At 45.9% G+C, this 16,161-nt stretch overlaps 1 protein-coding gene across 2 annotated transcripts in view; it reads right to left on the bottom strand.

Annotated features, from left to right (window-relative positions):
* Positions 1 to 423: 423 nt before the first annotated feature.
* CRMP1 (collapsin response mediator protein 1) overlaps positions 424 to 16,161 on the bottom strand; it is a 66,413-nt gene continuing 50,675 nt past the window's right edge. For both annotated transcript variants that reach the window (XM_030564592.1, XM_030564593.1), the window contains exons 10-14: positions 13,275 to 13,416; positions 5,512 to 5,682; positions 3,534 to 3,713; positions 2,202 to 2,367; positions 424 to 1,461 (exon numbers count right to left, since the gene is read on the bottom strand). In XM_030564592.1, the coding sequence (XP_030420452.1) occupies positions 1,370 to 1,461; positions 2,202 to 2,367; positions 3,534 to 3,713; positions 5,512 to 5,682; positions 13,275 to 13,416 (751 nt within the window). In that variant the 3' untranslated portion in view covers positions 424 to 1,369. The remainder of the gene's footprint in view (positions 1,462 to 2,201; positions 2,368 to 3,533; positions 3,714 to 5,511; positions 5,683 to 13,274; positions 13,417 to 16,161) is intronic.

Below are 16,161 nucleotides of genomic sequence, written 5' to 3'. Positions count from 1 at the left end.
AACTGGAAGACAGCTTGGATCAAGATGGAGCATTGTGTGCTGAGTCTGGGCTGTCTCTGGTGGTTGCTGTCCCATATTAAAAATGAGGATGGCAGCAATCTGCTCCACTTTGTGCAAATTCGATACAGCCCCAGAACTGCAGGTGGATTGCCAATGTAGCTGTTAGTGGACCAAAGACTAGATGACTAGAACTGGTTATATTCTTACAAGCTCTATTCAGCACAGCTGAATTGGAACTTGCAAAAACAATAGTTAAGTGTGCACAGAAAGTTATTCATTAACGATCTTTGTGCTTTGAGGATGCAGTTTCTTTCAAATGATGTGGACCCAGAAGAAAACTCTGGTTAGCCAGGGAACACCTGCTCCGTAAAAAAATCATATTGGTGAGCAAGAGACCTGGAAGGCAGAGAAAGATAGTTAACGATCTTTTCATTTCCTTTATTTCACAAGTTTTGAATTCAGAAATAGAACCACAACTAGTAGATCTGATAGGGTATAATAAGTAAAAATGCATGTGATTACAAAGGAAAAACTTTGTACAAAAAAGTTTAAAAATCCAATGGTAATTTAAGTTATTCTTAAGTACCAAAACACTCATGCAAAAGGAGCACACTACTGCCCAGCTGGAGAAATCTCTGAAAGGGATGGCAATGGCATTGCTGCGTAGAAGTTATGGCTCTGTCTAAAATGAAAACAATTAAGACACATACTTGGAATGTACTTAGTGGATAATGAGAATTGCTACACAGGCCATGTTGTCATTACACATTTTGAAGTTGTTTCTTTGTATCTGGGAGCAGTGCTTCATGGATTTATAATAAATTAAACATATTAACAGAAGCCACTTACGCTATTCTATTGCATACTTTAAAAATGTCCATATTCTTCCTCCCTATGTATTTTAGTGGCATTGATCTTGGCATTGTGTCAATTGTTGGCAACGTGTTCTAAACAGACGCACTCACAGACTGCAACTTGCATAAATAACTTAGTAACATGCATTTACTACTCTAGTACAGCTAATGGGTGCAAAGGAACCATCATTTAGTTACAAGACAAAGCTAAAACCTGTAGTCACTAAAGGGGCAATGGAAGCACCATGCTTTAAGGTGACTATGGCAAGAAAGCATAATTGTGAGGCAAGTAGTTCCAAGCAAACACACCACACTATTATCACCTCTTCCTATACAAAAAAAAAAAAAAAAAAAAAAGAGAGAGAAAAAAAGAAAAAGAAAAGAAAAGAAAAAGACAACTCATTTACTCCTCATTAGTACCGAATAAAACTGTGGGTTCAATAACATGGATATCAAGAGGAACAGACATTATTCCCATGATCCTTCATTCTTGCCATTCTGTCCATCATCTCTGTTCAGCCAAGACTGGTAATATTAGAGCGACCACCAGGGGGCGCAACAATGCGGTGTCCGGTGCGACGAGGGTTGTTGTCATCTACCTGAGCACCTGTAAAATAGCAATCCAGCCAGCAAAGCAGGAGAGTTAATAAAACGGGAACAGAAACGTCTGAAGAAAAAAATACAATCAACACTGAATTTTCACCTGACTGGCTCTATCCAGGAGTCAATGTTTTGCCACTTTGTTTTGACCAGTCATCTCTAGAACCTGTTTTTGGATCATTTCTAACTAAGGAAGCAAGCAGTTACTGACTAAGGCCTGGTTCCTGCAAAGGAATCATCTTAAATATAGTTCCACTGACTTCCACACAGGAGTGAACGCCTTGTGAGGGATTAGAACAGGTTGCTATTCTAGGTAATAATTTGTCTCTGTAGCATGCATTAACATTTCTGCATGAAAATGTTATATAAATATGGGGAGGCATTTTCAAAAGTGCCTAAGGTCCAGACTTTTAAAGATATTTTGGCGCCTTACTCTCATTAAACTCAATGGGAGGTAGATGCCCAAATACCTTTAACAATATGGTCCTAAGTGATTTAGAATCACAAAGCTTTCCGATACACTTTTGAAAATCCCAACCACAAATTATCACTATTAGGGATCAAATTTGTGATGTGCCCTGATGATGATCTTGCATCTGAAGAAGTGGGTTTTTACCCACGAAAGCTTATGCCCAAATAAATCTGTTAGTCTTTAAGGTGCCACCAGACTCCTTGTTGTTTTTGTGGATACAGACTAACACAGCTACCCCCGATACCAGATATTCATAATCAGTCATGTTGATTTACCTGATAAACTGAAATTAGATTGATGGAGATTTCTGATTGGTGGAGGCTGATTTTTGGCAGGGGAGGACTTAGCTGAAGGTGCGGGAGTTGCATATTTTGGCGTAGCTGGGATTTCATACACTGGTCCATCATACATTCCTCTGGACACCCCTTGCAATCCTGTTACCTAAAATAAAAGAACAGAACAACTCAGACACTGAATGCACTGATATTCCAACATGACAATATATTCCGTCACACATACCGTTCACAGTATGTATGAAGCTGTATCATACACAGTCCCTGTAGCAAGGAAGCATGGCATTCTTCAAAGGTGGACGTGGAGGGAACACTTATAGCCTCCTGGTGAGCAGAACTAGGAGAGCCATGCCGCACACACTGGAAGCAGAGGGGCAGGACAGGAAAAGGAAGTATAAAAAGATGGCCCAGCAGCTCAGTTCCCCAAGCTTCTTCCTTACTGCTGGAGCGGGATGCTGAGGAGAACCGTGGTTGCCCCGAGGTCCTGCCTGAGCTTCCAGAGACATCCGCCACTCCCAGTGCTGAGGAACTGCTACTGCTACCCTTGGTGGTGTATCCTGGGGAGATTAAGGACAACCCCAGAATGCAGCTACACCCGAGGGGGAGAGTAGGAAAGGCTCAGGGGAACCAGACTACCACCTGACCGTGTTGCTGCCGGAAACATGGTCAGCATGTTGTGGATAGATTCCCCGCTGACCCACTGGCAGACCACTCTGCCATCGTTAGGGCACTCATTTGCTAAAACATCTGTTCCAAGCCACCTGCTTCACAAAAGAGAAAGGCCGAAAAGTTTTGTGTTTTATATGTAAAAACAACTCAACTAAAGCTAATTAGCCCACATCAGTTGTTAACAGCTGATAAAATGCCAAATACAGTGAATGATTCCAATGTAGCATGTACATGGGAAACAGAAATACTTGATCTGCTTATTCAACATGCTAAGTTATGTAACAATTTAAAATTACAGCCTGTCCTGACCCCAACCCCCCCCAAAAATTGTGGTCCTTTGTTGTTAGCTAAAATTGCCTTCTATTATCTTTCTTTTTCTTTCAGAAGACTGTACATCACAGACATACAGGGCCAGATTCCCAGCTGGTGTAAATCAGTGAAGCTCCGCTGAAGTCAAAGGAGCTACACCAGTTTACACCAGCTGAGGATGTGGCCCATAGTTTTTTGGCAGCGTTTCCAGTCCCACGTAGATCCATTTCACTTAGGACAATGATGATGCAAAATGTTTTCTCGTGCGGTTCCAAGAGAGCCTGGAGCGAGACCAGGTGTGTGGAGTATTAAATAACAGGCCAAGTTTGAACCTACCTTATTCCTGATTTTGATGCGCTGGTAAAGGTATTCAGGGAAAGGTTTGCGAGGAATGAAGCGGCCCATTCCCTTATTTACATGCAAATTTCCATCTTCAAACACAATCTTTCCTTGGCTTATTACCACCAGGGGAGCACCGTGGCATTCCATTCCTTCAAAGATGTTATATTCAACAGCCTGAGGACCAAACGACACACACTGAAAACTCTCTGCAAGCTCAATCTCAAGTCTGTTTTGCTTTGGTAAAGTGAAATCACATTTATGGCCCTATTTTTATCCAGCTTCCACTAATGCACCCGCAAAGCGCCTGCAAAATGTGCAAGCACACTTACTTGTTCGGAGGGAAAAAACAACCTGCTTGTTCACACATAAAGGTTTATTTGGATACTTTCCATTTAGCAGTTGCATTATTGAAGGTTAGATGCGACTTTTACACATAATCAAAGGGTTCCAAATACACTTACTCCTTGGAGCAGAAAGCAAAAAAATGCTTTGGGGTAGATAAAGTAATATACAAGCCTGTTGGCTGTCAAACACAGGTCAGTTAGGTATGTCTACAGCGCAGCTGGGAGGTGTGATTGCAACACATGCAGGCACATCTGAGATATCTTTGATCCAGCTAGCTTGCTAAAAATAGCAGTGTAGCTTCAGTGACATGGGAGACTACATAGGCTGGCCACCAGAGTATATACCTAGAATCCCAGGCAAGACTGTACTCAGCTAGTCTGTGCTGCTGGTGGCTACACTGCTATATTTAGCAAGTTAGCTCAATCAAAACTAGCTCGGGTATGCCTACATGTGTTGTCCTAATTGCAGTGTAGACATAACCCTTAGAGGCATTGACTCACTAAAACATTTAGCCAGTGCTTAACTACAAGCATGAGACTTAGGAACATGCTTACAGATAAGCAGGTGCTTTGCTGAATGAGAGCTTGAATGATTTAAATCTATTCCCTGCACTGTGCCACATTCACCCTCCAAAAAGAGAAAAAAATGCTTGGGTAGTAAGGTGTAAATTTTCAAAAATGCCTAGTGATTTCATGTGTCCAACCCGAAACATCTTAAAGGGGCCTCATTTTCAGAGACTGGTGAAAATGGATATTAGAGAGACAAGATATTACCTCACCCACCTTGTCTCTCCATTAGATAGATATGTAGATTAGATTAGATTAGATTAGATTAGATAAAATAAAGCAAACATATGGGCCTGATTCTCCATTATCCTGCCCCTTGTGTAGTCATTACACAAGGATCAAAGTGTTTGGAAAAAATACACAATTAGTACTTTATGCAAATTGGGACACAGAATCAAAGAAATACACTATAACGTTTCATAATTAAACAAGAACAAAAAACCCCAAACCCATCCATAATTTAGAACCCAGATTACAGAAACACTGAATTAACCATAACATTTCAGAACATTTTTCCATCTGCTCAGGCAGTGGGTGATAACTGATGCTTCAGAAATAGGCACACACACAAAAAAAAGAGGAGAAGAGTGGGTTGGGGTCAGATTTGTAAAGATATTTAATCACCTAAAGATGCAATAAGGCATCTAGTGGGATTTTCTAAACCTACTTAGGTGCTTTTGAAAATCCCATTACATGTCTACCGGCATCTTTAGGCATCAGAATACCTTTAAAAATCTGATGCTAGCTCCAAGATTGGTGCAAATTGGTATAGCTTCACTGATGTCAGTGGAACCATGCTGATTAACAGCTGTTGGGGAATTGGCCCATTCGCTTAGCCAATTATACAATATTGTACATGCTGGAAAAATTCCTTCTGGACTGTAATGGTAAATTTCTTATTCTCTGAAATAAGAGATTTAATTACTTTCATCTTAATACGAACAATCATACTTTTTAATACAGAACCTCATATGATCCAGCTCTTACGTATCTAGCACATTGGGAGTTCACTTGAGTTAGAAGATTGTGTTTATAATGACAATAGGCATTTTTTCTCTTACCGATTTATGGCTTTTGGCTGTAATAGTCTTCACTTTATCAGGATCCCAGATAACAACATCAGCATCTGAGCCCACAGCAATGCGGCCCTTCCTTGGATACAGATTAAAGATTTTGGCAGCATTGGTGCTGGTAACAGCAACAAACTGGTTCTCATCCATCTTGCCTATGGCCTACAAGCAATTTGACATGAGTAAATTAAGCTTCCAAAATGGAGATAAAATATTGATATTGTCAACATATAAGGGCATGTGTGTGGATAGACTGGACAGAGGAAATAAGGGAGGGGCTTTCATGGACCAAAGGTTTTCTCAGCATGAGTTTGTGAGGTCTGTATTATTCAGGAGCAGCAAACAGATGAGTGAGTTATTCACATCATCCCAAACAAAAGCCACTAAACCCTTAATCCAGACTACACCATCATGTACGCTGCATATGCTACATATTTTATTACAGATAAAAGGCTTGTCTCAGTTCTGCTAAGGCCCCTTTCCACCACTCTCACATGTGAAGGTACCATAATATGGGTGTAAATGATTATATCCTCTTTAAGGCACTTCTGTACTGCCAGAGAAGCATAAAGGAGCAGCAGTACCCCTGAAAAATCAGGCTGCCTTATTCTTATCCCTAAACCTGCAAATCCAGGTTGCTTTAGTAGCACAAGTCCATCGTACAGGTCTTAAAGGGAGAGAAAAAATAATCAATGATCAAATTTTAGAAATATCTAATAATAGCATATAAAATCTTTGCTGCACAGAACAATGTTGTGATTTTACAGTCCAATATTTTTGGATTTTCTCAGGCTAGAAACAAGAGCAGCATGCCCCAATGAAAACCAGACCATTCTCCTTGTTGTATGGCATAACATCACCCATTTCTAGCCTAAACATAATATGCAATACCAAGTCCATAACTGAGCATTGCCCCACCTGCATCTCAGCCCAATGTAGTTTTGCAGCTGAATTCCAAGTTTTGTGGGAGAAAAGAAGAAAAAATGTCTCTGGTTGGTTGGCTTTTGTTCATTCTTCGAGTGCTTGCTCATGTGTATTCCACAGTAGGTGTGCATGCTCGCCACATGTACCGGTGCCGGAAGTTATTCCCTCAGCTGTGCTCGTAGGGGGAGTGCTGCTGTGACCCCTGCAGCGGTGCCGCCACAGCACGCCATAAGAGGACCCACACGCTCCTCCCACCCTCAGTTCCTTCTTGCCGCCAGTGACGGTGCATCGGAACCACTCGCTCCAGCTTTGCTGCAGCTCATCTCAAACCTCGTTGGTTGTTTGGTAGTACCTGTATCAGTCAGTTAGTAAAAGTTTTAGTTTAGTTAGTTATTCTTCAGGCTGGGGCATGCCCCAGGCCCCAGGGTTTAAATCGTGTGAGTCTTGTAGGCGTTCAATGCCCAGGATGGACCCGCACACCGACTGTCTCCACTGCCTGGGCAAATCCCACATTAGTGAGCACTGTAAAATCTGCAGGTCCTTCAAACCCAAGATGAAAAAACAGACATTAGACTTTGGGCCCTTCTCATAGAGCCGGCATTGGCTTCTACCCTAGTGAGCTGAGTGGAATCGGTACCGGGTACTTTGTCTTCAGTGTGTGGCAATCCCACAGCACCTTCCGGTGGCCAGCACCGCTCTCCGTCAAAAAAGCAGAGGCATGGGGGGAGGCTAGACCCACGTCGGGCAACCCCAGTCCCCCTGCTCCCCTGGGCTCTAGAGCTCCGACTCAGGTCGAGCAGGGCAACCCGGTTGCATCAACTCAGACCTCTCTGGGGCCGAAGTCTGCATGCCTTCGACACTGGAGGCCCTGCAGGCAGCCAAAGATATTATGACCCTGCAGGTGCCCGGGGTACCGCCAGCACCCGGACCCCATTCTAGAGGTAAGCCGCCACTGGGATCTCATCAGTCGATGCCAGCTTGACACAGATCCCAGTCAGGAGACCGCTCTCAGGACTGCTCGTCGCCCAGTGTTCTGTCAGGACACAGCCCCCAGCCTCCACCGTCGTCGCCCTTCAGGTTGTCTGGTAGGCTACCGTCGGAGCACAGTTTTAGGCTCTGTCTGGTGGGGTGCTGTCAGAGTGCAGTTCTAGACACCGATCCACGCTGAGTACAGAATATCGGCGGGGACAGGTGCCGACGCCATAGATGCTCCCACTCTCGGCACAGCTATTGGAGCCGCTCCCGGCATGGACACCATCACCGGTCATGCTCCAGCTCTCATGCGTCGAGGCACCAAGACTACAACTCCAGGCAGGGATCGCCAGCTCCACATTGTCATGGATCCAGGCGTTGAAGCGTCTCGAGGAGTAGCAGTTCATGGCAGTACCGTTCCTCGACATCGGAGTCCCGTCCCATGGCAGATGCTATGCTTGGTACCACCACATGTACCGCTCGCACAGCACTGACAGGTCGTTGGTAAACCAGACCTCGACCCACACACAGCACCTTATGCTCCTGCCGGGCCAACCCAACCAGCTGGTGCCATCAGTGCCGCACCAGAGCCAATGACAGGGACCCCCATGGCACAGCCAGTGGTGCCAGTGGACCCCTTGGCTCCCCATGCATGCCCAGCAAGGCCCTCGGTCGATAGCGGGAGCACTAGAGGCTCCGTCAGTTGCGCTATCCAGACGTCCAAGGGATAGATCGGTGGGTCACGGCTCTTAGGCACCGTACATGGAGTCTGATCAAGGGGTGGACCCCGCGGCACCGGCTGACGTGCAGAGCCTGCTACCAGACTCCTCCCCTGCACCAGATGACAAGATCGCAGCTCCACCCCCCTCCGTACTGCAGGAGGACTTCACGGCCCATCAGGAGCTGCTAAAGCGAGTAGCATCCAGTCTCCATCTCCAAGTGGAGGAAATGGAGGGACCTTCGGACTTGCTGTTTAACATGCTCTCATCCTCGGCACGGGACAGAGTGGCCCTCCTACTCCATGAAGGGGTGGCCAACATCTACAATGTCCTCTGGCAAACACCGGGCTCCCTGACCCTAATATCAAAAAAGGTGGAGGGCAAATACTTTGTGCCCATGAAGGGGCACAAATACCTCTATACTCACCCCACCCCCAACTCCCTAGTGGTGGAATCTGTGAACCACAGGGAAAGAGAAGGTCAGCCAGGACCCGCACCCAAGAATAAAGACTCCAAAAGACTGGACTCCTTTGGCAGAAAGCTTTATTCGTCTGCTAGCTTCCAGCTCTGGGTAGCCAACCACTAGGCCCTCCTCAGTTGATATGAGTTTAACCTGTGGGGGTCACTGCCAAAATTCGAGCCCTCCCTTCCAGAGCGTGAAAGGAAGGAATTCAAGTTGCTGGTGGAGGAGGGCACCGCTGCCGCAAAGGCTGCTTTGCAGGCAACGTCAGATGCGGCTGACATGGCTGTTCGATCCATGGCCTCGGCAGTGTCCATGCACAGGCCATCATGGCTACTGCTATCCGGGCTCTCCACGGAGGCGCAGTCTGCGATGCAGGATCTTCCCTTTGACAGCAAGGACCTGTTCATGGAACAAACAGACGTGAGGCTCCATGGCATGAAGGACTCACGTACCACCCTTCAAATCTTTGGGCTTTACATCCTGCCCAAGGAAAAGCCTAAGGCGCAAGTCTCCATCCCTGCGCCTCAGCCTAGATACGAGCCCGACCACAAGAGGTCAAAAATTCAGACAAGGTGACCTCAGAGGCAGTCTCGCTCTGCCCCACAGCCTGGGCCCTCCAGGGGCAAGCAGCAGGGCAAGAGGCGGCTTTGACTGGTTGCGGGAGGGTACCCCAGTGACCCCCAAAAGGACCCTCCCACCAATAAAATTAGTTTTCAGCAACTACTTGTCTGCGTTCCTTGTGGAATGGTCCTGAATAACATCATACCAATGGGTCCTCAGCACCATTTCCCAGGGTTATAGGCTACAATTTGCCTCACACCCGCCCTCTCTCCCCCCTTCCTTGGACGGCAGGGGGGACAAGTAGCATTTACCCCTGCTACAGCAGGAAGTGGGTCGGCTCCTCAGCCTGGGAGCTATGGAGAAGGTTCTGTGGGTATTCCCAGGGAAAGGGGTTTACTAATGTTACTTCCTGATCCCCAAGGCAAAAGGGGGGCTCAGACCCATCCTGGATCTTTGAGGCTTCAGTCGATTCATGGCAAAATGCTGGTTCCACATGGTCTCTCTAGCATGTATCGTACCCTCTCTGGACCCTGGCGATTGGTATGCGGCCCTCGACCTTCCATATCCACATGTTCCAGGGGCATAGATGCTTCCTCCTTTTCCTAGTAGGACAGGACCACTACCAATTTACAGTCCCTCCCTTTGGCCTGTCCACCACACCCAGGGCGTTCACAAAGTGTATGGCAGTAATGGCGGCCTACCTCAGATGCTGAGGGGTACAGATATTCCCCCACCTAGACGACTGGCTGCTCAAGGGCAGCTCATGGTCCCAGGTATGCAACCACATGGACCTGCTCTTGGCCACGTGTGCCAAACTAGGCCTCCTAATAAACAAGGCCAAGTCGACACTGGTCCTGGTGCAGGGCACAGAATTCATAGGCGCTCTCCTGGATGCCTCCAAAGCCACAGCCTTCCTTCCCATGGACAGGTTCTGGACCCTGAAGGGGCTTATAACCTTGGTCATGGAGTTGCCCGTTACCACAGCCAGGGCATGCCTACACCCCCTGGGCCACCTGTCAATGTGCTTTGCTATGCCAGGCTTCGTATGAGGCCCCTCCAGCTCTGGTTGGCCTCAGAGTTCTCCCAGGCCAGGGGCAAACTGGACAAAGTCCTCTCAGTACCGGCGCGGGTGATCAACACGCTACAATGGTGGTCCTGCCCGGTCAATATGCTCCAGGGAATTCCCTTCTGGGACCCAACTCTGTCGCTGGGCCTAGTGTCTTACATGTCAGACTTGGATTGGGAGACACACATAGGGACCTCACAGACCCAAGGTTTGTGGTCCACCAGAGAGCTATCCTTTCACATAAATGTCAGGGAACTTGGGTGATACATTTAGCCTGCATGACATTCAGCTCGCAGCTACGTGGCAAGGCGGTCAGAGTACTCACGGACAACGCTGCTGCGATGTTTTAGATCAATAGACAAGGTGGGGCGAGGTCTTCGGCCCTCTGCCAGGAAACCCTCAGCCTCTGGGAGTTTTGTATAGCCCACGACATCTTTCCACCTGCCAGGCGCCAACACCACGCAGGCCGATCACTTGAGCTTGGTTTTCTCCTCCCAACATGAGTGGTTGCTTCACCCGGAGGTCACTCATCTACTCTTCCGAGAGTGGGGTACTCCCCAGGTAGACCAGTTTGTGACCTGACAGAACCACTGTTACCACGGCTTCTGCTCCGGGGGTGGGTGAGGAGGAATCTGATTTTGGACGCCTTCCTCCTGCCATGGTTGGGTCAATTCCTTTATACTTTTCCCCCATTTCCCCTCATTACCAAGGTCCTGGAAAAAGTAAAAACGGACAAAGCATGCCTCCTTTTGATCACCCCAGCATGCTCCCGACAGTATTGGTATGGGACCCTCCTGGGCTTGCTCATGGCCCCTCCCAGGCCGTTGCCGCTCCAACCAGACCTACTCTCCCAGGACAAGGGCCACCTCCTCCATCCCAATCTGGCCAGCCTCCATCTGACAGCGTAGCTGATCAGTGGCTAGATGCAGAGGAGAGAACGTGTTCGGAGGGGTCAGGCGTGTTCTCCTCGAAAGTAGGAGGCCATCCACGCGCCAAGCCTACCTGGCAAAGTGGTCCCGATTCTCCAGGTGGGCGGGCGAGCAGGGTGTTTCCCCAACGTCTGCCCCACTCTAACTTATCTTTGAGTACCTGCTTCACCTTAGAACTCAAGGTCTGGCCCCCTCTTCTGTCAGGGTGCACCTGACGGCTATTCTGGCGTTCCATCTGCCGGTCCAGGACCACTCAGTTTTCTCCCATGCCATGGTCAGTCGTTTCCTCAAGGCGCTAGATTGGTCCTTCCCTTATGTCTGGACCCCTATGCCTTAGTGGGATCTAAATTTGGTGCTATCCTACTTTATGGGGCCCTCATTTGAACCCCTGGCCACATGCTCGTGGTCTCACCTTTCCTGGAATGTAGCCTTCCTCCTGGCCATCATGTCAGCCCAGCAGGTCTCGGAGCTCAGGGCACTGACCTGTGACCCCCCATACCCTGTCTTTCACAAAGACAAGGTTCAGCTCCGCCCACACCCTGCATTCCTCCCCAAGGTGGTCTCTGTCTTTCACATGAGCCAGGGCATCATCTTACCTGTCCTCTGCCCTAAGCCGCATACCTCTAACGAGGAGCGCCGCCTCCATAAGCTCGACGCGCACAGGGCTCTGGCCTTTTATCTGGACTGGACTTATCTGTTCTGCAGGTCTTCGCAACTCTTTGTTGCTTCAGCCGAGCGCATGAGGGGCCAACCGATTTCCATCCAGAGGCTTTCCAGGTGGATTACATCGTGCTACAACCTAGCAGGGGTTCCCACACCACCTATTGTAAGGACTCACTCGACAAGGGCTCAGGCCTCATCGGCTGCCTTTGTGGCCCATGTCCCTATCCATGACATATGTAGGGCCGCCACCTGGTCCTCAGTACACATGTTCACGTCACACTATGCAATCATCTCCCACACTAGGGATGATGCTGTTTTCAGTAGGGCTGTGCTCCAGCCAAGGAATCTGTGAACTCCTACCCACCTCCATCAGACACAACTTGTAATCGCCTACTGTGGAATACACATGAGCAAGCCCTCGAAGAAGAAAAGACTGTTACCATAACTGGTGTCCTTCGAGATATGTTGCTCATGTCTATTCCACATCCCGCCCTCTTTCCCCACTGTCAGAGTTAGTCCAGCAAGAAGGAACTGAGGGTGGAGGGAGTGTGCGGCTCCCCTTATGGCACGCTATGGCGGCGCCACTCCAGAAGTCACAGCAGCACTCCCCCTATGGGTACTGCTGAGGGAAAAGCTTCCAGCACCGGTGCACGTGGCAAGCGCGCACACCTACAGTGGAATAGACATGAGCAACACATTTCGAAGAACGCCAGTTACGGAACAGGTAACTGTCCTTCTTGCTTTTAAACAGCAGCTATTTGAAGCTACTTCAGTGTTTGGAGTCCTAGCAGTAGTCCCTGGCAAGTTGGATTGGGAGACAGTCCAGGTAAGGTGGTCAGAGGTGCACTATAAATGCAATCATAGAGCTTTACAGTTTGTAACATGCATATCAGCTTCACCTGTGTGTACGGGTGGGGGGAATGCATTGCATATTAGGATCCATGGAAAATCCAACAAATTGCTAATTTACGCCAACATTGCACTGTAAAATATTCCAGTATAAATTACACAAGGAGTCCTCATTTAAGTGGCTTTATATTATAACCTCAAGCTTTGGTTCCCATCCATCTGCAGTTTCTCAACAATTATATGACATTTTCCCAAATTAAATGATCTATTTGTCAAGTTTATATAAAGTCTACTTCAAAACTGTTTTGACTATTATGTCAGCTCCAAACACTCAATCTGACACAATACCAAAAAATGATGTACAGTCAATTAAACCTCAGGACTCAGAAAACACTATGTTTTTCCATTGTAAAACAGAAATAAAATATTAAGTTTCTAACTGCGTTCCTACTAAGTATTTAAAAATAAATAATAACTTTATGGTAGCTTGTTCTGTAGGAGCTCTCAGAATATGGAGAAACCACATGAATGCTGGTATAGAGCCCCTTGGTTTTCATTATTCAGTTAACAGCCAATTTTTTAGTCTATAAAGATAAGCAGTTACTCACGACAGACTTGTCCCAGACAACAGTCATTCTTTCCTCGATTCCATTAACTCCTTCAGGAATCATAGTGAAGTTATCCTTTCCAATGGCTTTCTGGGCGGTGCTGTATGGACAGTGCCCACTTCCCGTCACCTGCAGGTCTCCACTAAGAAGAATTAACACATGGAGTATTGATATTGCAGGACACACAGACTCATTTGGCATCAAGTTGGGTGTGAATTTGTTTTTTCAAATCTAGACATGAGAGGTACGTGCTCTAAGCCACACTAGCTACTAACAGTCACATGCTATTCTGGTGGCTAAGGATCACTGAAGAGCAGGGGTGTTCTGGTCAGATCACCTTTCCTTAAGAAAACCCTATGTTCTCAGCTTTACACCATCCATGCATGTTAAAATAACGAACTACTGCCAAGATCAGCTGCTCTTCACCACCAGACTGGTACAAAGTCCACTTAACAGTGCTGAGGAGATGACTCCATTATTAGTGTTAACAAAGGTTATCAAACTCCTGTATTAAATATTCTACTTTAAAGATAAATCCATAATCATGTGAAATAAAAATAACATGATGAATACCAGATGGCTTTTGGGGGGTTTTTTGATCTACACATTTTTCATGGAATTTCTACAAGAAAAACTCTTTCTTTGTATCTTGTGACAGAGAACAGGGAATGAACAAGCAAGTCTGTACTCTGATCATTCCGACACCAATTAGTTGTCCCCAGAAAAAGAGAACACCTCAGCTTCAGAGGCCTCAGCCACACAATATTTCACTGCAGTTTCTGTCTCCAAAGGTTGAGCCGACCATGCTAGGATTTGAACCAGTGATCCCTCCCCATCTTAGCGTGTAAACTGCAGATTTGAAACATCAACAGGCCTTGAATTCACAGGTTAAAATCCCAGCATCCTTACAAATAACCAAGTGAATGAAGAAAAAAGTCCTTTTATCTGTCACATTAGTACAATTTGCTGAGGTGCCAACCCTGTTCACTTATGGGACACTTTCTGCATTATCTTCTGATCCCTTCCTATCCACAAGAAAATAAATCAAGCAACATCATGAGCCTTTGATTAGAAGACAAACCTCTTGGTTAATAGTAAAATAAGAGAGATTAGACTAAAAGTATTTTTATATTAATATTAATGAGTTTCTTGTGTTACCGCAAATTACTAAACATGTAGAACTGATAAATGAAATTGTTTTCAATTGTTCACTTTATTAATGTAACTTCTGTTCACCATTCACTACACTTGCCTATACTGTAACTTCTGTTCCATATTGTAATTCAAACCCCATTTTAAAACACTCACTCCATTTTGTAAAAGCTTCCTCCAACCTTCATTTTTGCAAACCCTGCTGTAATCTTATTAGTTTAGTTTAGATGTGTGAATGAGGTATGTATGAATGATGGAATCAACCTCCAGCCCCAGCCTGTCCTGATGAGATAAAGTTCAAATACCAACGGCTGAAGACCTAGACAACAGCCCTAAACAAAGTAAGAAGCATCCACCCTAAAAAGAAAAGGACAACAGAACAACAGAAGGAAGATCAAAGCCAGGTCCAAGGCTGAAAGTCACGCCTGCAATTGATGGGTGATCAGTCTAAACCCAGAGGCAGCGTGACACAGCAAGACCTATAGACTTTGAATCCAAACAAAAAGCCTATAAAAAAGAAGGGTGAGATGAGAGACTCTGGGTAACATTCTGCTGCCAACATGGAAGAACATAGGTGCCTGCCCAACAGAGATCCAGCTCAGCCTTGTGCCCAGCTTTCCTGGCCAGTTAGCTGCCACAAGCTACAAACCCAAGCTGCAAAATCAAGCCATGAACTTAAGCTATCTTCAGGACTGGTAACTATGCAGCAGCTGCAGAACACCTGATGAATGTAGGTGTGTGTGTGTGAATGCGTGTATGTGTGTGTGTATAGGTATTAGGTATAATGTGTGTGTGTGTGTGTGTGTGTGTGTGTGTGTGTGTGTGTGTGTGTGTGTGTGTGTGTGTGTGTGTGTGTAGGTAATAGGTATAATATGTGTGTATAAGAATTAAGATATTAGTTATTAGTCATAAATTGTTATCATAATAAATGTGGCATCTTTGCCTTGTCCCCTTTAATAAGATCTTGCTGGTTTTTACTGGTCTAATATAATTGGTACAAAAAACACATCAATGACATCACAAGAGTTGCTTTCCATTTTATCTTGTCCTTCTTCTGTCCTAAGCTCATCGCTGTCTTGCTGTATGAATGTTTAATTAGACACAGTGGATTCTTTAATTTTCTACACGTATCAATAAATACAGTTGTAGGGACAAGAAACCCTCCTCCAGCTCAACTGGCCTGCCCATTTCAAGTTTATCTTTACAGTGCAGTCCTTTTTTAAAAAAAACAACAACACTATTAACTCACTGCACCAGAAACAATCTAGGACTTTCTCTTTTCCATGCTTTGTTTTAGTTGCCTTTCCCAGTGGTTTGTTCCATATGCCCTTTGTGTGAAGTTTTTCTGCTGAGCACCACAGTGCTTAGTCTTCTTAGCTCAAAAGCATCACTTAGGCCCCAATCCAACAAAAAACATTTGTGTATGCCTAACTTTAATCGTGTGAACAGTCCCATTGCCTGAGTTTATTAATCAGTAAAATGGGTATAAACATTAGAACTGGTCAGAAAAATTCAGGTTTTTCCCATGAAAAATTTAGTTTTTGATGAAAAAAATAAAAAAACTAAAATATTTAGTTTCTGAAATGTCACTATGATGGCACATGGATCTGTAGTTCAGATGCATCATGCTCCCATTCTCCTTCATTGACCAGGCTATATGATCATATTACATCTCCTATGAAGCACCACCATCTCATTTCTTGGTGAGCGGAAGCAGTACCTCATGGGAGATGGA

This window comes from Gopherus evgoodei, chromosome 5, assembly GCF_007399415.2.
Source record: "Gopherus evgoodei ecotype Sinaloan lineage chromosome 5, rGopEvg1_v1.p, whole genome shotgun sequence".
Taxonomy (NCBI): Eukaryota; Metazoa; Chordata; order Testudines; family Testudinidae; genus Gopherus; species Gopherus evgoodei.
Note: the sequence above shows the minus strand (reverse complement) of the source record. Positions and strands in the feature narration are given on the sequence as shown.